This window comes from Pelecanus crispus, chromosome 10 (assembly GCF_030463565.1).
Source record: "Pelecanus crispus isolate bPelCri1 chromosome 10, bPelCri1.pri, whole genome shotgun sequence".
NCBI lineage: Eukaryota > Metazoa > Chordata > Aves > Pelecaniformes > Pelecanidae > Pelecanus > Pelecanus crispus.
Genome location: NC_134652.1, coordinates 29,606,369 through 29,632,436, shown reverse-complemented (window position 1 = coordinate 29,632,436; position 26,068 = coordinate 29,606,369). Strand labels below are relative to the sequence as shown.

At 43.5% G+C, this 26,068-nt stretch overlaps 2 protein-coding genes across 4 annotated transcripts; both read right to left on the bottom strand.

The window, feature by feature from the left end:
- Positions 1–243: 243 nt before the first annotated feature.
- Positions 244–22,429, bottom strand: PRXL2A (peroxiredoxin like 2A). 2 transcript variants are annotated; one of them, XM_075717477.1, is made up of 6 exons: positions 22,399–22,429; positions 6,073–6,252; positions 5,612–5,703; positions 1,962–2,102; positions 755–919; positions 244–621 (listed from the first exon to the last, which is right to left on the bottom strand). In XM_075717477.1, exons 1-6 carry the CDS (start codon positions 22,400–22,402, stop codon positions 523–525), a joined length of 681 nt encoding a protein of 226 aa, XP_075573592.1. In that variant the 5' UTR covers positions 22,403–22,429; the 3' UTR covers positions 244–522. The 2 variants fall into 2 exon arrangements, with proteins under 2 accessions (XP_075573592.1, XP_075573593.1); XM_075717478.1 differs by lacking the exon at positions 22,399–22,429 and adding an exon at positions 9,064–9,073.
- Positions 17,487–26,068, bottom strand: EXOSC3 (exosome component 3). 2 transcript variants are annotated; one of them, XM_075717475.1, is made up of 5 exons: positions 25,784–26,044; positions 25,545–25,694; positions 23,973–24,124; positions 22,249–22,486; positions 17,487–17,918 (listed from the first exon to the last, which is right to left on the bottom strand). In XM_075717475.1, exons 1-4 carry the CDS (start codon positions 26,042–26,044, stop codon positions 22,285–22,287), a joined length of 765 nt encoding a protein of 254 aa, XP_075573590.1. In that variant the 3' UTR covers positions 17,487–17,918; positions 22,249–22,284. The 2 variants fall into 2 exon arrangements, with proteins under 2 accessions (XP_075573590.1, XP_075573591.1); XM_075717476.1 differs by lacking the exon at positions 17,487–17,918 and having other exon boundaries at positions 22,195–22,486; positions 25,784–26,068.

Below are 26,068 nucleotides of genomic sequence, written 5' to 3'. Positions count from 1 at the left end.
TTAACTGACAAGAAACTTACTGAGTAGATATAGTGGTATGTCTTCATGGCAGACTCTCAGAATAATCTAGACTGACAGGACTTAGTTTTTTAGAAACACAAATGTGTTTACATGTTAATGAAAAAGCAAAAAGCCAAGGCATTTAATTATGAAGTTTTATTATCCTTCAACTTCAGCTAGTACTCCATTACTCCATCCTTAGCAAAGTTTTTCTGCCCTAGGTAGACAGGTTTTCAACTGACTGTCTCTGACTGAAAACATCTAGGCTAGGTCAGGTTTTAGACCCAGCCTTTCATTAATACAGTCAGACACAAAAGAGCGGTTGAAATCCTGACCACCTGAAAGGCTGCAAAGCAACAAAAAAAGATCCAGGAAGATTTCCATCATTTTCTATGTTTGAATAGAGAATCTTTCCTCTGCATTGATCACTAAATAGTTAAGAAGCAATTAAACTGCACGTTCAAGAAACAGATGCATTCTACATTTCAAGCTGTGATCAGAAACGTGCAACTATTTTTCCGCTTATGAAGCTTGTGGTTTTATCTTCTCAGCAGCTTCAAGGACAGACGGAAGGCTGACTTTGTCTCCAAATTCTTTCTCACGATGCTCCAGTAAAACGCCCTAGTCAAAGACACAAGAGAGAAATTCATACACTTGTCTCCCCACGGGAGATCAACAGACCAGCAACTGAACAATTCCAAGAAACTTCTGGTCTCACAGGAGACATAAAAGCCTCCTAGATGGCCTGCAATACCTGTCTTTCTGCCCCAATCACATATACTCCTCCCAGGGTGAATCCTTCTCCTTCCAGGTTACCACTATACCCACTTTTCCAAGCACGGAAAAAATTTTGCCAGACTCCAAAGCGGAAGAAGCCTGACATCATCATTTTTCGTCTGCGTGGACCATAGAAGCCTTTCTGCAGGGAAACAGAAAATATCTCAGCAAACAAAGTGAAAAGGACTTTTCCTCCCAAATGAAATTCAGGAAACCAGCCAACCCTGTATCCAAGAAAGGTCACAACACGCAAAAGGTAACCAGGCAGAGCTAAAAAGAAATTGCACCTGAACTAACCTCTTTAATGCACTACTTGACCACTCACCTCCACGCAGCCAACTAGCGGTACTGACACCATTCATGTGGATTTTAAGCTGATCCACAGGCATTTAAGCCCCAGGTACATTTACATCCCTATTGCTGACAACAAGGGTGCTTTGTGATAAACATCTTTTTTCTTATTTTTCAAGTATGACAATAAAAATACTGTTAAAGAGATAACAATGGTGCCAAGTCCTGAAACTTTATCAGCCATCTGGGGGTTTTTTTGGGGGGAGGGAGTTGAGGTTTTTGGGGTTTTGGGTTTTTTTTTGTTTTTAAATCAGCCTGATTCTTTTACACAGGCAGAGTGGGGAGGGAAAGTAAAGGCAACTTCTAGTTGATTTTGAGTATTACGTAGTCTTTTTCCTCAGAAGCCAAATGATTTCTAAATGCGTCTTCTGGGTTAAGGAGTAAGCAGGGCTGTGGTTTTGTAGGACACGAGACTGGCAATACAGCATGTGCCAGTGTACTCGGACAAGCTGCAACACTGCAATTTGGCCCGTACATCATGAATTAATTATGTCTGTCACCTTCAGACCTTGATTCGCACATCATAAACACCAGCAAGTCACACAGCCAGTGGAAGAAAGGAATAAATATTAATAGGCTATATTGTTTACCTGTTAAAGGGGAGGGGAGGAATAATCCTGCAACAGCATGTTATCAGTGCATAGCTACAGAGCAGTTTGTAAGCTGAGCACGACATATATAGAGAAAAGGAAAGCTAATTAACTTCTTAAACTACAGTGCTACTAAATCCTTTTTCATTCAGACCACATCCTAACTATATTATTTATACAAGCTCTTCAAAGAGGATATTTGTAAGCTGCTTTTTAAACAAAAGAACACCAACTTCACTATACCTTTGCATCCAGAAAGATTTCTCCTTTGAAATAATGCTGAAAATCCTCCACTTCAGTCCCTATCTTCTCTTTCACAACAGCATAGAGAGGGACACCCAGCTTGGACAGCTGAGGTTTCAGAGAGGAAAGCTCAGAAGCCTCCTAAGAAAGTGAAAAAACCCAAAGATTTCAGACAGTAGATGGAGGTTGGAAAGCTTCACCTTGAATTTCAAGAGCATAAAAAACATCCATAAATTCTAGCTTGAGGCGCAAAACAGAAACAGACCTGTTAAATCAGACATTTAAGCTAGTTCTGCTCCTAGGCAGGTCTTCATTAGATTTACTACAATTTTCTTCATTAAGCACAGAGGCAGATTTTTTGAGCATTTACTGGATAAAATACTAAAATAGTGGAGAAAACGTATTTTTAACTCAAAGCTGTAGATATACTTTGCCTGCGCTAGGGCTTCAACTATCTTTTAAAGTGTTTACAGAATAGTGAAAAGGTAGTGCCTGCACATCACTTAACTTTCCCAGTGAAAATAATCAGGGGATTTCTTCATACACCTTCAGTATATCCCAGAAGCAATACTGCTTTTTGTGGTGTGCAAGCGTGTAAGGTGTCACCACTCATCTGCTGGGTTTTTTGTGCTGCTGAAGGAATCTCATCTCCCACAGTTTGTACAAAGGCCTCCGAGGTTTCCAACAGATCAGAGTGCACACTGCAAATATGTTTCTTCTCATCTCCAGTGGAGAAAGGTCGTTTTTACTGGACAAAACTCCCACAAAGAACTCCACGCTTTAAAAAATGGACACAGTTTACGTGAACACCCTCAGCCACCTAACTGAAATGCCTTAACTCAAAGGCTTGCAGGGTATCTAGAATTTACTGAGTATCAAGTAGCAGACAGATAGGGGTGAACCGACAGGAAAAAAGACATTAAGAGAAAGTCATTAGCAGGTGAAAAGTTAAGGGCAGCTTTCCAGTTCACTACTCTGTCTTTTTCAGAGGAAATGAAAAAGGATGAATCAGCATCATAAGCCAACACTGAGTAGTGTGAGAGTTGAAGGATCATAGCTTACACTTGTTAGATCTTTCCCCACTTCTCTGTTCTTAAAGATCTGCTAATTATTTTCTGGTTTCCCTCAACGAAATGCCTTATGATCTTCCTATAAGGGGGGTTAATAGCAATTTTATCTGGGATTTTTAAAATATAGTTCAAAACTCTCATAATCAACAAAACAAAACAAACAAAAAAATTGTATTATGACCTAACATGTCCAAGAACTGATGTTCCAGGCTAGTGCAGTGGGGTCTCCTGTAAGACCAGAAATGGCTGTTTCTGGAGAGATAGCGATACCACCAAACCTTGATTAGCCTTTTGGAGAAAGGCACTTCAGCAGTTTCACGGGGTTTATTTTCTGTCTCCTTGCTTGGCTTTTGGGAGGGGAAAGAGCAGGAATAATGTAAGAGCATATTAAAATTCTCAAGAGATTAGACTTCAAGCAGCATCTTGGGACTAGACCTGACCTGTCTTTCTTTACTGCTATTTAAAAATGATACAATAAGAAAAAGCAAAGAAGTCTATTTTTGTGGACAAATTATAGTACATAACAGCTGTACAGCCTTACCATAGGGCTGTGACCATTTCATCTGGTGCGCGAAACTGTTTTCTTGTTTTTGTAAAAAGCAGACAACCACACCCTAGCAGAATACTTCTCTCCACCAAGGCAGGGCCAGCCCAAAAGAACAATTCCCATCTCTGTTTGTCCCTCTGATATTTCAGCTATGGCTCTTCTGCTACTTTAGACTGCTTGAGTTGATACCTACAATATTTAACAAGCCCATGACACTTTCATAATGACCGGAGCACTGGATCACTACATGGCCAGATCCAGACCATGAGATGTAGAAGTGCAGTCCTGTTAAACATAGCCTATCTTAAATGGAATCTGATGATTTAGGATGCAGATGATAAACGACTCCATATTTCTTAAGTCTACAGGCCTCAATTCTCAAGGATCCAAAGACATCATTCCAGTACGATTTGTGACATCCTTTGCTGTGGATAATGGAAGCATGTCCTTACCACTGATACCAGGTCGATGATCTATGAGGTAGAATGGCCACTTTCCAACCCCACCACTGTGTCCAGGGAAGTATATATATTCCCTCTTGGTGCTGTCAACAAGGACAAAGTTCAATATCCTTTCCAAGGTGTAAGACAGTGGGAAGCAAGTGTGTTTTGTCTCTTGCAAAAAAATAGAAACCCACTGCCTGCAGGTTAACACATATGGCAAGTTAACTGTACTGAACCATTCCACCAGCTCAGAGTCAGTGACAGTGGGGAAAGAAGCAGCTTTCATACTATGCAGAAACATTAATGGACAAAAAAAAAAAGGGCAACTGAACCTTGCCTCTCTTGCCTTAGGAGAAAGGCAAGAGTCAACCCACAAAAATGCTCTGAGTATACAACAATCAAAAATAACTTCAGTTTAGACAATTTAAAAGCTTTTTCAAACACTTCCACAGTTAAAATACAAAACAATTCTTTGCCCTAATTAGCTGATCAGTAGTGTGACTGCCTCTGTTAAAAAGCTGAGGTTTTGAACCAAAAATAAGAATTAGGGAATTAAATTTCTTATTTTTTTCCTGAAAGAAAAAAGAAAAAAACCCAAAACAACCCACAATTCTTTGAACTGGGCTCTTTATTTCTACTTAGGAAGTTAGCATTAAAAGAAAAAAATAAAATCATTAATGAATTCCTGTCTGACTGTATGCGAAAGGCACAGAGTCAGGCACGTAGCACGTTCTCCTCCTGCCTACGCTACACCTGTTCGGAGAGCAAAGTACTTTAATCTTTAACCTTCCACGAATTCTACACATACTTAAGCAGTTACTACTGATGGGAGCAGATCCCTTAATTAAGTGGTTACCATATTAATTACTCCATGTTATAGAGTAGTGAGTAATAACATAATAGCTATTTTTCCCCATAGCTATGAGAAAAATAATGGCCAAGGTGCAAGTTATGGCTGTTCCCAGGCACATGGTACCTTCAAATTGTATTTTAAGTGTCTCCTCCCACCCAAGGAGCCTAATGCCAACTTAAGGATCGAATTTTGTTTCCCAACCCGCCTTGTTATGAAACAGTAACTCCTTGTTTTCAGAATCCTTACCTTCCTGCCTCACATTCAGCATCCAGAACAGTGAGGGACTCCCCTTTAAGTAAATCTCTTTTTTTGCTGATGAGCTTTATCTGATGGCTTTCTGCCAGTCCAGTCTTGGGCTGCTTTTGACCAGAGACTACCTGGCTCACAGAGATTTTTTTTGGACATATGGAATACAACTAGGTCATAAGACACATTACCAGTTGGATTTTGTGTCATCTCCCTTTCCAATTAGCATGGGCTAGGTCCCTGGCAGATGTAAAAATCACGTGTCCATCGCCTTCAGAAGGAAAATGCTCAGGACCTAGACTATACAAACGAGCTGCAAAGCAAACTAAGTATGCTGTTAGCTGGCAACCAGTCTGGGCTAGGAAACAAGACCTTTCAGATACTTCCTATGTTTTTGATGACTGTCCTATTCACCCCCTTCCTTTATTTAAACGGAATCTATGCAAGTAGAACTCAACCCTTCCTAATTAATCTCCAAGCCCAGCAAGTACCTCTCTGCACAAAAATCATCCAGGTCTTCGCACAGCCATGATCACTGCACCATTCTTCTTCCACAGTTCACCTGCTTTGAATGTTCTTTGTTCTGTTTATACAGGAGAAACAGCATCAACAATAATATCAGCCATTCTTGTTTATACTGGTTAATGCTTTAAGGACCAACACAAAACATTGCAGAGAATTCCACATTCAAATACAGTTCTATCAGAAAAAAAATTCTATATGCATAACAGGGTATTATTGCTTTATTAATTTTTAGAAGTGTATCATGTTTCATCCAGAAGTATCAGTTTTGCTTGCTTTTCCTTCACCAGAACTATCTGCTATCAAGGACACCCAACTACACGTTATAACTAGGAAAGACTAAGAAAAACTCTTCCAACCCTGGCCTTACAAAGCTTCTCATAAAAGCCCAATTATCAAAGAATGTGGGCTGAAACATCCAGAATCTTACCTGATCCCAAAGTTTTTAGCTCTATCTCCTCTAAAAACTCCAACGTAGCCTTTTCTGGCTTGGACAAAAATAAGTCAGTGTTAGCAAGCATGATCCCTGTCACAGCTGCACCAACGGCTCCAAGACCAACAGACCACAAGCCCATGGTGAAGATCCCGAAGTCGGGCAGGAAGGACATTTCTGGAAAGAGAAAGAAGAAAGCAGCTCTAACACTGGACATCGATGATGCCAGACAAGGAGGAACTGGATTAAAACAACAACTAAAAGCTCACATGGGTATTTTTGGTTTGACTGGGGATGATCTGTGTATTTCTTAATATACTGAACTGGGTTTTAGAAGTTCTAGATTACATTCCAGTTCTGCGCCTGACCCACATCAAAACTATTAACGGGGTATTCTTACCTTTTCCTGCTACCAGACTGACAAAAACATTCACGATTAAAGCGCTCAGATGCAATGGGGAGAAAGATGATTGAAGTATTTGTGTGTAATAAAGAGCCTCTAACAAGATGACCTCTGTTAGCCAGTAACTTAAATTACTATATTAAGACAGTGGTTTCTTTCAAAAAGAAGCATTTGTAGATTAAATGGCTCCCCCCCCCCCAATGTAGATTAAACAGTGAATTTTACAAATATACCACAGAAGAATTTTAAAAAAAAAAAAAAAAAAATCTGTATCTGGTTCACCATAACTGGTAACCTTTCCTGTTCCTTACAGTTCCACACTAGAACCAAAGCAGGCATCAAGACAAAATTAGAGCTTATCAGTCATGCCTGCAGACAGAAGTATGTTGACTTGCAACCATTTTATTAGACACAGTGATCCAACATTACAAACATGCCCTGGACAGCACCTTCTATATGCTAACCAATTTCCACTCCTGCTAAAGCAGAAACAACATCGGGAAACAACTTAAACTCACACCCATCAGTTCGAACTGATAACATTGCAGTGGAAGCCATTACATCTGCTTGCTCGAGTCGTGAAGGACAAGCACTGCTTGCTGCTACCAGTGACTCTAGTTTGGTAGTGATTTTATTTAACCACCATCCATCCACAACCCCCCACAGCCCAGTCCTGACCCTTGCACATGTTTCACAAGCCTGGAAAGGGCTGACAGCTGCCTTCCAGTGCGGCAGTCTCAGTTATGAGAACGCAGGAAAGCACACTCAGCCCTGCCTCATGGACAAAATTCAATATCCAGCTCTGAGCAATAAGTGGTACAAGTGTCACTGGAGTTTTGGCAGTATAAGAAGTCACTGTACACTTACATCACAACAGTTATGTGTTACAAAGGGCTGTAGATTTGCAGTCACCCAACTTTATATTATATTACACAATATAGAGAATCAATTTTCTTCCAGAGCCATCTGCAAAACCCTATTCCCTGATAGACTGTTTTGGTAAACATTGCCATCTGTATATACTTTTGTATGGGAGAGGGGATTTTTCCCCCTCATAAATACAGAAAAATATTACTGGTTTGAACTGTGACTGGCAATAAACCAGAGACACACATAATCTTGATCCTCACAGCTAGCTGTTGCCAGAATTCAGAAAGTAAGAACTAGGAGTAGCTCCTCGTTTTTGTCAGAGCCACGGTGCCCAAAATTTTCTGGGAGAAAATCCCTTTCCGTCCTCAAAACTAGCTCCAGCATACTACTGACAAACAAATACAACCAACTGCCTACCTGCAGAAATAGCTAGAAAACATTTTGAAAAAAAAGATCACTCTGCTCTTTTAACAGCATACTGGGTTCCAAGGAAGACAGTATCACAGTATTCAGAAACGCGAGTAATCCGTGATCCCAAGCAGGACGCAAGGCCAGTTTACACAAACACAACCCAGATAAGAGAACAGATTCTACCCCATTTCGCCACTTAGTTCTAACCAAGGGAAAATTTCCTTGACCATTATCTGCTTTCTCTACATACTTTTTTCAAACATAAAGTCATGCTGTAATAACAATTTTTTGATATCTGCCTCTGACTCATATCAGAGACCATGCTGGCCCCAGCCTTTGGAATGACCAAAATGTAACTCAAAATGTGTTGCTGTAATGCAGCAATATCTTTGCATTAAGACTTAAAATCTCTGTGGCATACCCAAAAGGCTATAGCCCTGCTCCCTCCTAGTGCTTGATTATCCAACTATTCTTTGGCCTTGAATCTTGTCTGGTCAAGAACTGTTTTTCTTTTCATTCTTAATTACAAGGCGGGGGGGGAGGTAAAAAACAAGTATTAATTCCTTGTGCATGTCATTTGTGTACAAAAATGTTGCCAAATTTGTGGCAAGTGATTAATGACTAGTACTCACGTAGCTTTTTCTTTTTATTAGCATTATTATTATTGTTAACATTATTAGCATTGCTAAAAGCCAGCTTCCACTTGGTTGTAGTTCACGGAGAGGAGATCATTAAGCTTAGTCAACACACCTCTTTAGTTTAGTTTGAATCTTTGGTCTCCACTCAGTGACAAAAAAAACCCTATTCAAATATGTGAATCTTTTGCCGTTTAAATAAACAGGGGAATGGAAGAAGCCGTTCTATATGGTGATACTGAAATTCCTCCCCTCCTAAGCAAACACCATAGTGAGCCACTTCGAAAAATACATATGGGAAACAGCAGCCAGGATTATTAAAACATTTGCTAACAAGATAGACTGAGCCCTGCTACATCTATGTCATTGAACCCCAAGTGAAGAGACTAAATGGAAAACAGCTGAGCATTTGCAAGCAGCAGCTTCATTTCTGTTAAGCTGCTGTTTATTAAGGAAAACTGAAGCTCAAATTAACTTCACAACCCTCCACCCCACCTTAAAATGCAAACGCTACTGCCTTGTGATCAAACTCCATGAGTTTTTAAATATCAAAACGACAATCCACAATAAGAAGATACAAGAAAGCATCCCACAAACCCTAATGGATCACGAGGAGAAGACAGAACAGAGCATCCCGTAAGCTTTTAACGTTTAGGTGCACGCACTCACCGGAACCCATGCAGCCTGCACGAGCATCGGCCGCCACCAGCTCCCCCTGCTCGCGAGCACAGGCAGGAGAGAAGGCAAACTGCACGGCCACGGGTGGCGAGTGGGCAGGACTAGGCAGGAGTCCGGCTCTGGAGCCTTTGCCTTGAGGCCAGGACCTGGCTCTCGGCGTCTTTGAGCAATCCGTGCCACAGCCACCCTCCGGCGGTTACGAAAGAGCAGCTGTCCAATCCACGGCAAGGCTGTTGTAGAGGTATCTTAATCATTCAATTTTTTTTTTTTTTTTTTTTTGAACTGAACACATGGTTACCCTCTTTATGGGGTGGGTGGGTACAGGGAACAGTAATTACAGAAAGCTTTTCTGAAGCTGGGAACACAGCACTTAGACTTTAAGAGCTGCGTGCGCAACTGCTTTTCTGTAGAACTGTGCCTTTTTACAAGTAATACTTTCTCTACGTTTCAGCCTATTCTATTTCTAACCCCACACACACACGCTGCACGCCAACAATACAAAGAACCCTGGAAACAATTAAAAAGCTATCGCAATGCACAGTGTTAGAAAAAAGCTTCAATATAGAGGCTGCACTGGTGAATTAACCCGGTGTTTCTATGCAAGGCTACCTGCTTTAGTGGCAACATCCCTGCGCTGAAGAGCATCATTTTCCCTGGAACCATCAGATTTGCAAGCTCTCAACTCTGCTAAAACCTCCAGAAAGGAACGAGCACTTCTCTTTGTGCAGACAGCAGAGGCCAAAGAAAAAAGGAAAAAACATCTTTTTCTGTGTTTTTGTGGTGTCCACAAGAGATCTCCAAGATAACAGTGAGTTCTTTTATGGTCTGTCGGTACTCAGCTAACCGGAATTTAAACAAGCTTAGTCTTAATCCTGTCGTAAGTGCCAGTTGATGGTCTTCGCTTTGTATCAAGAAGACCAGTTAAAACATGGTTTTCTAGATGTCTCATTTCCCTTCCACCCACAACCAGAGAAAAAATTGTCATTAAGAGGATAGCTATCCTTAAACATTTATTTTAGCAGTGTAAACAGGACCCATTGCAGCTGGGTCAAAGAAAACTGGAAAGTCTGTGTTTTCAAGTTGTCAATAAAACTCAGGGTAGCACACAGATTTACTTACATACTTCCCCTAAGAAGACAGCTAAGCAAAAATGGAAACATTCAGTGGGCACTCTCCCAAGCTGGACTGCACTAGCACGTACACCCTGGTCTTTGGCCATCGCTTATTCTTCCCTTCTCTCCCACTCCCAACTTCCCCAAGACATTCCATATCGAGCCTAAAAATCTTTCGGAGCTTTGTCACAACTTGCATATCCCAAACATAGGTTGAGCCGATTACTTTTTATGAGACATTCCCCCCAGAAATGAGTCATATGATTACAAATATCTTTGTAATCTAAGTCCTATAAAGAAAATTTACAATTCACAATAACCTGGTAATGTGCTCATCAAGATTTCAAGAGCTTTTTAATACCATTAAGGATTACGAAATTCAGCATCCTGACCAATCTTCAAAATTAGCGCTGCTATAAGTGGGGATTTGACTGGAGAAATTTCAGAGGTCCCTTCCAACCTAAATTGTCCTTTAAATGCCAAAATCAATGCACAAAGAAGCCTCCTAACGTATCTGATGGCATGAACGTAAGTAATTTTCACAACACGAGGGATTTTTTTCTTTCCTTTTCACCATTGCCAAGACCCTGTAACAAACCATTCCTTGTGTTGAGAATAACAGTCATCTTTTTTGGTTTCTTCCCAGTCTGCGCACGTTTCGTTACTGAATTCAGTTACGACACTGTGCTTGGCTCTAGCTGAAGAGAAGGTTCCTGCGTCAAGCAAGCAAACCATACTCTTCCTTTGAAAGGAAGTTAGTTGTTAGACGAAATAATCTCCACCATTCTGAGAATGTTTTAGTGAAACCCAACATCTCAACAACCCTTTTCTTTTGAGCAAGGGAGAGCAAAGAGCTCTGGCACAACACTTTTTGGAAATCTTCCAACTCTCTAGGTGTATTCAGAGAGAACAGGCAGCTAGATACCACATATGGGAAAATTCAAATCTCTGCGCAACCAGTGAAACCGAGATACCACAGAGATGGGAGGAAGTACTGGAGCACAGAACTGCAAAAAGTACTTATGTGGAGATAGTACAGGCTAAACTCACTGCGGGGACTGCTGGGGATCCAGCGCAGGAGCGCTGCACGCCGTGGCAGCCTGCAGAGGTGGGAGAAGAAGGGCAATACCAACAGAGCCACTAATAATGCAAATCAGCGTTCACCAAAACCACGGCGACCCGCTAGGCAGCAAGCGGGCCCTCCCTGTCCCAACCCGGCCGTAACTCCTGCAGATTCAAGCTTAAATTAAGAATTATTTTTCCACCTTTTTGGAGTCTTAGGCCTTGCTTGTATTTTAACTTTCATATTCGTCACGTTATGCAATTCCTAAAAGCAAAATTACTCGTTGCTAGAAGCAAAAATACAACATAACCAATATACTTTTTGACTCCAACTCATAGGGCAGGGGCGGCTCTGTGCATAAACTGGGCTGTTGCACCTGAGCCTCAGGAGCTACTCCCGGCTGAGGACAACGTCCCCGCAGCCGAGCTCACCCTCTCTGCTGGCTGCTGAGAGCCAGGGCCGGGGGGAGCTGCCCCTCCGGGTTGGCAGGGGCGGGGGGAGCTGCCCCCCTGGGGTAGCAGGGCCCGGGGGAGCTGCCCCTCCGGGGTAGCAGGGCCGGGGGGAGCTGCCCCCCTGGGGTAGCAGGTCTGGGGGGGAGCTGCCCCCCTGGGGTAGCGGGGGGGGGGGGGGGGAGCTGCCCCTCCGGGGTAGCAGGGCCGGGGGGAGCTGCCCCCCTGGGGTAGCAGGGCCGGGGGGAGCTGCCCCCCTGGGGTAGCAGGGCCGGGGGGAGCTGCCCCTCCGGGGTAGCAGGGCCGGGGGGAGCTGCCCCTCCGGGGTAGCAGGGGCGGCCGGGGCCCTCGCCGGCCCCTCAGCAGCCCGGCGGTGCGCTCGGCGGACCGAGGGAGGCTCCAGCAGCGCCATCGCCCCCGCGACCAAACCGAGCGCTGGGAACGACAGGAGAAACGCGGCGCGGCGTCCCTCGCTGATCTTGCTGCGCCTACTTACACCCAGGTTAAGTTACGTAAGAAAGCAGGGATCGATCACATTAAATCGCCGGGCCGGGCACAAGCAGAAGGTCGGAGCGCAGGAGGGCGGGGGAAGCAGCAGGGCGCCGATGGCGAGCGCGCCAGCGCACAGGGCCACCGCGGCCGGTCCGCGGGGGGCGGGCGGGGACCTCGCCCGGCGGCGGCCTCGCCCCGCGGCGCCCCTCGCACCGGGCCCCGCCTCTCGGCAGCCAGGAACCGCCGCGCTCGCCGGGCCAGCGCTGCGGCCGGGACGCAGCGGAGGAGCGGGGACGGGGAGCGGAGAGCAGCGCCGGGCCGGGCGGGGGCGGGCAGGGCAGGGCAGGGCAGGGCGGCGGCACAGGCCCGGCGGCGCTGCGGGGACAGCCCGACCCCGCGGCCCCCCCCCGCAGCCCCGCGCCCGCACTCACGCAGCCGCCGCCGCCGCCGCCCGACCCGCGCCCGCCGCCGCAGGGCACTGGCGCGCGGGCGGTGGCAGGCCCCGCCCCCCGCGCAGGCCCCGCCCCCCGCGCCCTCCCGCCGCGCAGGCAGCGCGCGCCCTGACCCGTCCGCCCCGCGCCCCCCCCATATGCTTCTATACGTTTAAGGCAGAAGAAACATAATGGCCGAAGTCCAGGGCTCTGCGGCGGGCGGGAGCGCAGGGTGCAAGAAAGCGTGCGCCGAGGGGGGTTATCGCTCCCGGGGCCGCGCCGGTGCGGCGCCCAGGTGGGCTGCGCGGGGGATCGGGGCAGCGACAGGCCCGCCAGCCGGGCCTGGCTGCCGGGGAGGGTGTGGGGCGTTCATCGTGAGCCTGCTCGACAGGCGAGTGCAGGTCAGCCAGGGCATCGGGCCCAGCCAGCCGGGTTCATGAAGGGCAGCTCCTGCCTGACCAACCTGATCTCCTCCTGCGGCCTGGTGACCCGCAGGGTGGGTGAGGGAAAGGCTCTGGTGCCATCTGCCTGGACTGTAGCAAAGCGTTTGATGCCATCGCCCACAGCATTCTCCTAGGGAAGCTGGTGGCTCATGGCCTCGGCAGGTGCATTCTTCACTGGGTAAAAAACTGGCAGGATGGCCAAGCCCGGAGAGTTGTGGTGAACAGAGTTAAATCCAGATGGCAACCGGCCACAAGTGGTGTTCCCCAGGGCTCGGTTTTGGGGCCAGTCTTGTTTAACATCTTTATCAACAATCTGGTTGAGGGCATTGAGTGCGCCCTCAGTAAGTTTGCAGATGACACCAAATTGGGCGGGAGTGTCGATCTGCTGGGGGGTAGGATGGCCCTGCAGAGGGACCTGGACAGGCTGGATCGATGGGCTGAGGCCAACTGTATGAGGTTTAACAAGGCCAAGTGCCGGGTCCTGCACTTTGGTCACAACAACCCCATGCAACGCTACAGGCTTGGGGAGGAGTGGCTGGAAAGCTGCCTGGCAGAAAAGGACCTGGGGGTGTTGGTTGACAGCCGGCTGAACATGAGCCAGCAGTGTGCCCAGGTGGCCAAGAAGGCCAATAGCATCCTGGCTTGTATCAGGAATAGTGTGGCCAGCAGGAGCAGGGAGGTGATTGTCCCCCTGTACTCGGCGCTGGTGAGGCCGCACCTGGAATACTGTGTCCAGTTTTGGGCCCCTCAGTACAAGAAAGACATCGAGGTGCTGGAGCGTGTGCAGAGAAGGGCAAGGAAGCTGGTGAAGGGTCTGGAGCACAGGCCTTATGAGGAGCGGCTGAGGGAACTGGGGTTGTTTAGCCTGGAGAAGAGGAGGCTGAGGGGAGACCTTATTGCTCTCTACAACTCCCTGAAAGGAGGTTGTAGTGAGGTGGGTGGTGGTCTCTTCTCCCAAGCAGTTAACAACAGGACGAGAGTAAATGGGCTCAAGCTGCACCAGGGGAGGTTTAGGTTGGATATTAGAAAAAGTTTCTTCACAGAAAGAGTGGTCAAGCATTGGAACAGGCTGCCCAGAGAGATGGTGGAGTCACCATCCCTGGAAGTGTTCAAAAAACAGGCAGACATGGCACTTTGGGACACGGTTTAGTGGGCATGGTGGTGTTGGGTTGATGGTTGGACTGATGATCTTAGAGATCCTTTCCAACCTTAACGATTCCTAGTTTTTACTTTCATTAAAAATAATCCAGCCACCAAGCCAGGAAACATGAAATTACTTCTCTACCCTTAATTGGTTTAGCGGTGGACTTGGTAGTGTTAGGTTAATGGTTGGACTGGATGATCTTAAAGGTGTCTTCCAACCTAAACGATTCTATGATCCCAGTCATTGGGACTAGAACGATTGAAAACCTTCTGTTCCCTCCTGGGACCCATTTTCCCCTTGCTAGGACTTTTTTTGAGCCACTGGCTAAGCACAGAAAGAAAGGAAATGTATTGTAAGATACAGTGCTTAAATATATTTAAGGCAGAAAAAGCATAATGACTGAAGTCCAGGTCTCTGCACCATGCAGAAGCACAGGGTTCAAGAGAGCTGCTGCGCTGAGAGGGGTTATCTCTGCCCTTCAGACTGGAACAAATGAAAACCTTCTGTTCCCTCCTGCGACCCATTTTCCCCTCACTAGGATTTTTTTTAGCTGCTGACTGAGCACGGAAAGAAACAGAATGTATTGTAAGATACAGTGCTTAAATATATTTAAGGCAGAAAAAAAATAATGACTGAAGTCCGAGAATGTAGTGAGCTTATCATTCAGGTAGTCTCATTAATGGGGCACTTAAAATGCTTACATATGTATTACGTTCAAGAATATACTTGCTCAGATAGGCCAGCCAATAACATGTCACAACATCATTTAACGAACGTGCGCTTAGTTGCTTGTGGTCATTAGGCACCGCTCCAGCCAGAAACTCAGAGGACTCGTCTTCACTGCCTTGGAACTGTTTCCTGAGGTCTTCTCTTAACCTGGCACTTAAAATACCAAAAAACAAAGAAACAAACAAAGGCAGTAGCAATGACAGTACAGTCTGGTCGGTAACACAAGCAGCAGCTCAGCAGAATGAACGTAACTTCTTTGATGGTGCTGGAGAGTCTACATTCCAAATTACTTGAGCGCCACTCATTTTCGGCATGTCCCAAACTTATCTAGACCAAATGGCCTTTTCTTATTTCTCTCCTAACTGGGAGTCACCAGCCACTCTGGTTAGACCTGCTCAGTTTACCCCTTATTTGCAGTTTCTGTTTCTCTTCAGTGCAGAGCTTGGTTTTTTGAGGAATCTCACCACAAAACAAGGTCTCTGCTAACTAGAAGCAGCAGCAGCGTCGCAGTTCTGACCTAGCACAGATCCAACTGGAGGCAGCATGCCACGTGTGCTGGGATGCACCAGAAATCATCACCAGGCAGGCTAGCCTGAGCACCCCGGCAGGCCCCTTTGAGCACAAGACCACACCACTTCCCGGAGGCTGCCTGCTCCCTGAACACACTGCCTGCTCCTTCCTACAGGATTGCACAGCGGGCCTGCGCTGCTGGACAGCAACACAGAACAGCAGCTTTGCAAGACAGAGCTCCGTTGCGTCGCGTTGCTTAGTACATGTCAGAATGGCGCAGTCCCAGGCAGTTGCAGGGAAAAGATTTCGGGTCTTTTTGCCCGAAATCGTGGTAGCTATGCTTTTATCTGTACACATGCTTTCAGAAATCAAATAGATTATAAAAAGCACTGAAGTAATTCAGACTTACCAGCAATTGAAAAATAACCTAAGGAAACTTCATGGCAGAAACAGCATTACTGGATTACCTGAAAGAGCTGGGGAATCTCGGAGGACTGTAGGGTCTGGGGATGCTTTTTTTTCTTGGAAGTATACAAAACCAAATAATATCTCTACTTTTTCCTCTTTGACCAGTGTGGGAAGGTTCTCTGTCAATACCAAACATTATTTGCAGAATTGGCTTTCTCACTGTTTCTGAAATGCAATCAGCGTTAAATATAGGTATCTTTGCCACTGTGACACAGCAATCTTCAGAAAAACATTATGACAAAAAAATGATTGACAAATTTGGTCAGCCATCATCATATAATTAAAACCCTAATTTCTGCAGGCTGTCAACATTCCTTTCTTCTGAATTTTATCATGGTTGTGGCTCCAGCTGTCAACATGTGGTAATGGTAGAATTGCAACTCCATTATTTTTGTTGCCACGGTAAGCACACAAAACAAAAAACCAAACTTTTTTCTTAATTATACGTCTGCACGTTACACCTCTAACAATCTGGCAGCTGGCCTTCACAAGTCAAAGGCAGCCAGTATTCCTGAGGGGGGAAAAGAACACCTATCACAAGATGAAAACATCTTTTTATTTATTCTTTGCTCTGAGTAGGAGTCCATGACAAGGTATCAGGCAAGAACAATAAGCAGTTAATCACAGAAGTGACACCGACTTAATTTGTCCCTATTGTAAAAAGGAAAAATGCAGAAAAAATCTGAGCCTGCACATCTGGATTACCTCCAAGAACATCTTCCTACTTTACAAAGCAGTGAAATCCCTTGAACGCATCAGAACTCAAAGAAAAATGGTGTCATGAAAATACTGGAGTCTAACATTCTCTGCCCGTGTTTCCAGAAAGGCGTGCTTTCCATGAAAAGCTGCTGTGTTGTGTAAGTGGAGTTGCAGCAACAACTACTTTTGTCCTTAGAATTCCTTATTAGACTACCTTTGCCTTCATTTCTTTAGAAAGGTAGTGAGATTTTGGCAGAAAAGCCACATGGGAATTTGACAACTTTGGTTTTCTCTTTTTCCCTCTTGATAAAATCATATTATGATTGATCTGTAATAGTTTAGCTTTGCCACGCACCTATTCAGATGTTATTCACGCATTTTTCCTGTTAAAGAAACCAATGAAGTCCCTCACACACACGAAAAGAACATTTCACAGAGCAAGAGGCACTGACATTTAATCTTCTAGTTCTCAGGTTTTGAATACTGCTCTTAAAAAGCACATTGAGCCCTTCTCTTTCTGCTTTCGTAATTCAGTTTTATAGCAGTTAAACTGAGTGAAGAGTACCAGTCTGCAAACTGCTTGTATATCAGTTAATTAAATTTCCCTAGCATGCCTGTGCATAAGTCACCCAGCATGCACTGTATCAGTATCTATGCTAAAACATGATCTAGCATTACGAAACTTTCAATTCATGTACAGAATGACAAAGCTGTGTGTTATTTCAGAAGTTAATTATTTCTATTTCTTGTTGGATCATGCTTCTATAGATCAGCATTAGACCAAGGGTGTCTTGTATTAAACAAACTGTCTTCTCTGTCGGGAAACAGGAGATCTCAAAAGCAACGAGGAAACAGACAGTGGTGGGCTCAGGCAGGATCTAGGCCCTACATCTGTAGAAGGATTTCCAGACTAATTAAGATTTTTCTATATTGAGCCAATAAGATTAGATGCAGATACACAAAACTACAGGTTGAACTTTTCACCCATGTGCTTCTAAAGGCATATCCACACAGAAGCAGGCTGACATAGATTTCAGCTAGACCTGGCAAAAGCCACCTCTTGTTTGGAGCCTGTACGGTGATATGTACTCATGTGGTGGTGTTTCCAACCTGATTCTCAGGAAGTAAAAGCACCAGTCTGTCTACAGACAGCCTGGACACAGGGTCTTAGATTTATCTTAAGTAAGATCAGGGTGCGGTAGTCACTGAAGAAACCAAAGGACCTACAGGTCTGTTGAAATCGGTTTCACCCGCACGAGCAGTTCACAGTAGAACACCAAGAAGAGATTGGTGCAACACCCTCCACCTGGACACGAGCAGGAAGAAAGAATTAGGAAGTCTTTTTAATGGGTATACAGATACTTACACATATCTCTTTTGGCAGTGACCTAATAAACACTGAATAATAGAAAAGCCTACCATTTACAACAATGCAACAGATAACCTAAGCCTTTGGAAAGAGCGGATGAGGTCATTAGTCCTCCTGTATCTTTACATCAGGTAAGTGTAATTAAAGCAAAATTAAATCTCTGCGGCCTATAGTTCTTCTTTGTCCTGTTTACTGCGGTGCTACCTATACTGTTATTCTATTCCAATTTTTTAGTTTTTCTCATACCAGGTAGGAGACTGAAGCCTAGTAAAAAGTGTTATTTTTGATGACTATTCAAGCCATTAGAATAGTGATCAAGCTTCAGGCTCTATAAGCAAAACTAGGCTCTTGAACATCCCCAAATACTCATATTGATAGCACCAAAAAGGCAGTAACTGCACTTCTGCAAAATCAGGACATCAGAGGAAAACAGTCATTCTGCAGCAGTCCTGGTTAACCGCCTGCAGCTACTACATAGCTTCTATTAAAATCCAGGCACCCAACACGTTTCTAGGCTATTTCTTGTTCAGGTTGGTGGGGCAGAACTGACACGTTTAATTCCTTACTATAGACTTCAACAGTTAGTTAAGCATCTTGCAATCTATACAAGTCATTAGTAAGGATAAGGCTGCTTGTGTTACTAATGCAACTAAATAAAGTGTCCTACATTGTCCTTAAGATAGCTAGTTTCTATACTCAGCCAAATAACGTTTATCACCAACTTGGTTGTACGTAGCTAGAAAAACTGGTGTAAATGGTTTTTTTATGTAAGTATGTAAAGCATGGAGGTGACCAATTTGTAAGGTTTAAAAAAACTTGTTGATTTACTGGTTGATTTAGCTGTTACTCAGACTTACTTGTTCAAGCACTAAGGAAGAGAGCTGGGCTTTCTCTAACAAATTTACGATTCTCCAGTAGTAGGTGGAGCTGCTCTTAATATTTAAAATCTGAGAGAAAAATTCCATGACGTCTTCTGCGAAAAGAACATCCAGGTTAGAAAAGCAAAATAACCCTGCTATTAAAAGCGTTGATGACTATCTGGGTCATTTTGACAGAACTTGGCTAGGAACCAAATATACGTGCCAGCAAACCTCAGTTGCAACTTCTGGTGGTAAGGTGGCAATGAGTAGTTGGGCACAGTAAACTAACGCAGCAGAGCTACAGCCACACTCTAACCATAGCCTTAGAGATAAGCTCTTAAATCCTCTTACTACACTGAAGTAATTGTCTGTGCAACTTTCTTCTGCTAGAGCAAAATACAAACGTTTTACTACCACACTTAGTTTCAACACTGTGTATCTGTACTTGCTGTTAGCATTTATTCTTGGTCTTTATACAACACATCAACCTAGGAAGGGCCACAAACTACATATTTCATATTTTCAATGTATGGTTTCCATTTAATTCTTTGTGAACTTTCTTTTTAAGGCCTTGTGCTCATGTCTGGGGATACGGACTGTGTCCATGTTGACATCTACAATCTTTACTACTTAAGTTTCATCACAACTTGCAAGAAAAGCAATATAACAAAGCACCCAATGCACAATCACCAAGTATCTAAAATGAATGACTGAATAATTACTTAAATTATCGTGCAGATGAACACAACAGAAAGACATTCTACGAAGCAAGGTACATTTCAAGTCCACAGCATCACCTCTGCAAGTTCCATTTCCTGAAATGTGTTTATGTGCCTTTCATGGGAATGTGAAGGGCTTCCTATAACATTTCCAGCAGAATACATTAATTAACTCATGATCAGTCTTTCTTCCTAGAACCAAGTTATATTCAATATCACTCTTTTTGGTGATGCTGGTTTAGTCACTGAGCCAGAACTACAAGTTCACAAAGACATCATATAGATTGTGCCTGAATATTTTGTTCATTAGATAAAGCTTGTCAAAGCTAGTAATTGGTTTAAGGAATGTAGGTAGTTTTCTTCTAAGTTTAAAAAAGAAAAAAACCAAACCACAGAACACCAATATTGCCTTCTTTTAGTATTGTGTTTACATACATTTGCTTTCAAGCATTTTCCCCACACCCATTTTGCTCACATCCTCTGTCATTTTTGCCACTGCATAAATTGTCAAACGAACCCAAGTGTAGTACATACTTAAAATGATTGTGGAGGGTGAAACTCAAGTACCTTGTGGTTATACCATTTTGTTAAATTAAAAACAAGCATAATTTTAATGCATCTTGTTTCCCACTCTTGATTTAGCTAAGGTTATATTTGGGTGACAAGCAGTTGACAGTGGGACAGAATAATGGGTGGTGTGAGATAGGGCACTGATGATGTTGCAAACTTTCAAGGTCACCATTTGCTATGTTGCACCACCAAAACAGCATTTTTAAATCAGGGATTGTTCATGTATCTTGCAGGTTAGGCTTAAAACTCTTTCGGGAGGGAAGGGAGGTTGCTTAGACAGGTAAAAGGGGGTGTGGTAAGGCTAATTGCATTTCAAGCCACAACTCTTCAGGAAGTGATCCATGTCATTCCCCATTCCTGTGGTTTTACTATTACGATCCAAGAACATTCACAGAAAACAAAGTTAGCACTCTGAGATGATTTGGCAAGTGCTTTTCTGCTTATGCCAGCTATTGTTCTAGTAACAGACAACCTGCAGGGGCTCTGGTTAGCTGAAGTTGAAAAAACACTGGAAAAGAGCACAGTTAGTGAAATCCTTATTAAGTTACAGCCTTTCACGTGTAGTAAGAGACAGAGTAGAGTCCTAAAGGATTTATGGGATGTGAATGAAAGTCACTTCAGCTGGGAGAAGACAGGTGAAAAAGTACAATTAGGTCTACCAAGCCAGATGAGCAATACCCTAAATGCTAAATAGGAAGGCCAGTGAAACCCCAAAAGAATTCTGAGTTGTAGCCATTAGACTCATACAGAAACCATTAGAGTTGTGTTTTTATTGAATCAGGGGAAGCCCTAGGTAAGCATATTAAAGATGAGTCAGAGGAGTGGCTCTGAACTGAAGCAATTTCTAAATGAGAGAAGCCAAAGAAAACAGTATCATCAAATGCCACAGGCTGAACTTTGGATGAAATACAGAATAAATAGGAAGAATTTTGTTTCCATCTGGAATTAAGATGGTATTCAGGCTTACTCTAATTAGTCCATTTTTTTCTAATTTCTTTTAACTATTGCTAACTACTCGACTTATGAAGAACCACAAAACAACATAGATCTAAGTAACTGCTTAAACAGCTCCCATGCAGTTCATTGGGTACGTAGTCAAACTTTTCTCCCACAGGAAGCAGGCATCAATAATTCCCCTTCCATTACTCCAGGGTTCTCCTGTCTCAAAAGAACAGTAGCAAACTATTCACATACTAAAACAGACTGACAGCTTGCCCTTCCTCAGACAGCATTTCCTCTATATGCATGTCAGGAGCTACTAAGCCTAATACAGCTTTCTTCAGAAATGCTGATTTTGTTAAACATGAAGCAAAGCTATATGGAATCTTCATGCTGTAATTAAACAAAATAAATCTAAAATGTCTAGAATTGTGAAATGCACGGCTATTGCTGCTTTACCCAATCTCTAGTTCAAAAGCACTTACGAAAAAGTTGCAACTTTCAAATAACGTTGCTGTTAAGTATATTTTTTACCTCCAGTGAGCCATCAAGCCTTCTGAATGTCCACACTGAAGTTACATCCTAGTTACTATTTCCTTAAGACTACTAGCCAGGTTATCTTTTAGGGAAGTTGGTAAGGTCACTGTGACCATATGTCAGGTCTTATCTGATCATTTTCCTTAACCACCCTGTAATTATTTAATGTTATGCCCTGTAATTACTTCCTGGTATTCTCCACCTGCATTTCTATTCCCAAGTTTTGTAAAATATTAAATAAACACTTCTTATCACTGTATATATAGAGCACCTGACCAGAATGAATGACCTGTAGGATACTTTCTGCTACCCCAAGTAAAGATGTATTGTTTAAAGTTTTAATATTGACTAAAAAAAAGCAAATTGTTTACAAATTGCCCAGTTTTCCTACAGAAGACTTAGACCTCAAAACCCAGAGCTAATGGAAGCTTTTTAAGACTGTCTCCACATCAGTCAGAAAATTCATAAACATAAACAGGGTTTCATAAATACAAGAAATGAGTAAAAACAAAGTTCCTAAACAAGACAAAACAAGCTGAGTGGATAAAGGGAACTGAAGAACAACAACAGAAGTCCAGTACTTCATTAAAAAAAATGCCTTTTAATATAAATCTGAATACAAAAATAACCAACACCCCCTACCGTCAATCTCAAACAAATCCTCAAGGTCTTCTCTTATCAATTCCCTGACAACTTGGCAAGCGCTTGTTTTCTCTGGTCTGCAGTCATATACTCACAGGCTTCCAAAATATTTACTATAATTAAAGTCTGTTGAACTGTTTTTGCTTTTACCCATATTCTTCCATTCATTCCCAGCACCAGCTCAAATGGGTACAATTGTGACAACTCCTGAATTATTTCACATTTGGGAGCCAAGAGTCTGTAAAAAAGATTAAAAGAAGTCAGAGGAAGTAGTAAGCGGTCACATTTGATAGATACCACATTATTATCAATCAGTAACTAAACCAAAGTACTGGTGTTACACAAGCTATTAAAGCAACACCAAAAGGTAAGACGATCAAGTTGCATATGCATCCAAAATAGCAATACAGTATCAGATTCGTAATTCTCCTCTCATATAAACTATATGCACCTAAAAAAAATACAGCACTCATGAATTCAGTTGGTTTTTTTTCTAACTAGATTCAGAAGTAATACCTGACAAATTTAAAGTGAATTTATAATTTTATAACGATTCTATGATTTACTAAATTCTAAAACTACACTGTTTGACAAAGTGACATTTTAAAAGTGCTGCTATTTATGAATTTGACACCAGAGTTGAAGATGTGTCTTTCAAAACACAACTTCCTTTCTCCTTGAGGAGACAATATTAACAGCAGTAAACAGAGTATCTTGTTTTTATTAGGTGACAGCATACTGAAAAACAAAAGTGTCAAGAATATTGTAATACATCGAGGATTAAACCAAGCTTCAACAGGCTTTCTCAAAGAAGAAACAAACATACCAGGATTTAGCTGTTTACTTGTAACATACCATTATTTCTTTACTTGCGTACAGACAAAATTTGGAACCAAGCAGACCGGCTGCAAAAATATTTTGTATCAGTTCACACTGACTTCTGATGGGACATGCAAACCAGACAAATCATTACTTAAAAAACCCAGGTACAAAATAGCTGCTCTGCATCTCCAGATTGCTTTTCCAAAGAACAACAAAACCAAACAAAAAAATCCCACCCAAAAGCAAGAACAAAGCTTGACTATTATTTATCCATATAAGCTGGTATTCTTTGATAGTCACAAAAATATTGTATTTACATCAGTATAAGTAACTCCAAAGTTCACAATACATTTAAAAGCTTATGAAATGGTTCCTGGATTAACATATCAATTTTAAATGAAAACCCCACAATTTTTTATCTGTATCCTTATTTCAATGCAATTTATTTTTCTTCAGAAGTCAGAAAATAATGTGTATTGATGTGGAAAGACTCCTTTAATCAGCTGTCAGTCAAATATACATCTCCCACTACCCCATTCAGCAGAAAAAGGAGAGTAAGCATTTCCAATTTTTAAACTCCAAGACATACCTGAAACCCCAGCTTGAATGTTTGATTTCCCCAGGTCAATGGTTTTGTTTTCCATACTGCCTTGGCAACCACATCACTTTTTTTAAACAGGTCACACACCACCATACAGAAGAGCATCTAAATCTCTTAAGGGGAAAATACACGCTCCTTCTAGGTCAATATCCATACTCTAGTCAGTAAAACTGGTATAAATGCACTAAAATAATTACACACTCTGATTACCAACTTGTCCACGCTGCTCAGAGGAAATAGTTGTGCAAATCCTACCCACCATATTACATGTTAGTGACTACTTACTTTTCTTCATACTTACTTTCTTATTAGACCTAAGGAAACTTTAAAGAGGAAGCCATCTTGTCCAATTATTCCCATTCCACTTGATCTTCCACTGCTGTCTATACAGACCATCTCTGGTTCCATGTCTTTATTTGCCACAAGGAACTGACCATAAATAAGATCTCCCACCTAAACAAAGCAGCGTCGAAAAGCAAATGTATTAGAGAAGACTATACCACACATTTGTAAGAAATACTCAGTTAATAAAGATCTTCCCATGAGGCCACAAAATAGTTTTAAAATATTGGTGATAAAAAAATAAACAGGTATAATAGAAATTTCCATTTTCTCTCCTTCTGCTAAAGGAAACATCTGCTAGGAACAATTGTCTTGTATCATTACTGGAATTTGAAAGATTCATGAAATAAAATTCTGTTCTTTTTTTTGGAGTATTCCTCTTTTCTTTTTTAAAGACCAAACATGAATTCCTCTTTCTTCAGACTTCAAGGTGTCCTGGTTTCAGCTGGGATAGAGTTAATTTTCTTCCTAGTAGCTGGCACAGCACTGTGTTTTGGATTTAGTATGAGAATAATGCTGGTAAGTTTTAGTTGTTGCTAAGTACTGTTTATACTAAGTCAAGGACTTTTCAGCACAAGAAGCTGGGAGGGGGCACAGCCAGGCCAGCGTACCCAAACTGCCCAAAGGGCTATTCCATACCGTATGGCATCGTGCTTAGCATATAAACTGGGGGGGTTGGCCGGGGGGCAGCGATTGCCACACAGGGACTGGCTGGGCATCGCTCAGCAGGTGGTGAGCAACGGCTTTGTGCATCGCTTGTTTTGTATATTCTTTTATCATTATTATTTTATCTTCCTCTGCTGTCCTATTAAACTGCCTTTATCTCAACTTTTTTTTTTCCCAATTCTCTCCCCCATCCCACCGGGGGGGCGGGGAGGGCGAGCAAGCGGCTCTGTGGTGCTTAGTTGCCAACAGGGGTTAAAACACAACACAAGGGTATTAAAGTCTAAACAATCTGCTCTTGTGATCATTTACCAGGACAACCACCACAAAAAAAAAAAAAAAAAAAATCACACTAACCTGTTTTGTTTTTCTTTACAGTCCATTTTTACATTCTGGTGATGGTATTTCAGTTCAGTGCAGAAGCTGTGGCATGCATGTGCCACACAACTGTTTACAACAGTGTTATTAAAAACCCAACCGTTTTCTACCAGTATCAGATGGTGTAAAAGCTTGTTTTAAAACTTTAACTTCAGGGCGTCCCCCCTGGATGCACATTGCTCATCAACTGCATCTACCGCTGGCAGTATTATGGGAAAGTTAAAGCATATGGAGTGAAAAAGCCAGCCACCTGACAGGTACCAAGCCGCACCAGTTACGTGTTCTCTTAAGAACCCTCAGAAAGCCCACAGCCTCATCGTGCAAAAACCCGCAAGGAGGGCCACAGCAAAACCACTGCAAATAAACCTGCACTCCTCCTCTTACACGCGACTTAAACAATACCTTTTACTAAGACAAACTACTAAAACGTAACAGAAGCACCGCCAAACGACATGGCTAAAGCGTTGCCCCCGACAAACGCAAGTACCACCTGCACATTTGGCCTGTTCCTCTTCGTGGCGCCTTCGAAGGCCAAGTAGGACAGAGAGGCCTGCTCGCTCCCACCGACGTCCAGCTTAAACACGTCCCCGGCTTTGGCCGTCACTATTCCGATTACGTGGTCGCCCTTGACCGGCACGTACTGCAGAGGGGGTTCGCGGAGAAACAGCTCGGTTAGGAGCGGACGAGGCGGGCCCCCCCCCGCCGCCCCCCGGCCCCCCGCGCCCCTACCCGCTTCTGCTGCGAGTCCACCCAGTAGGCGCCGCCGCCCGCCGGCCGGTGCCGCAGCAGGCCGCACTTGGTCACCAGCAGCCCGGCCGCGCACCGCCGCAGGCCCGGCCCGCAGAGCAGCCGGCCCCTCGGCGCCGCGCCGGCGTCCAGCCGCAGCCGCTCCCCGTCGTCGTCGGGGTGGGCGGGGAGGAGCAGCACGTCCCCGGGCAGCACCACCTGCCCCACGCAGGCCTCGGCCGCCACGCCGCGGCCCGCCGCCATCGCCGCGCAGCCGCGCAGCCGCCG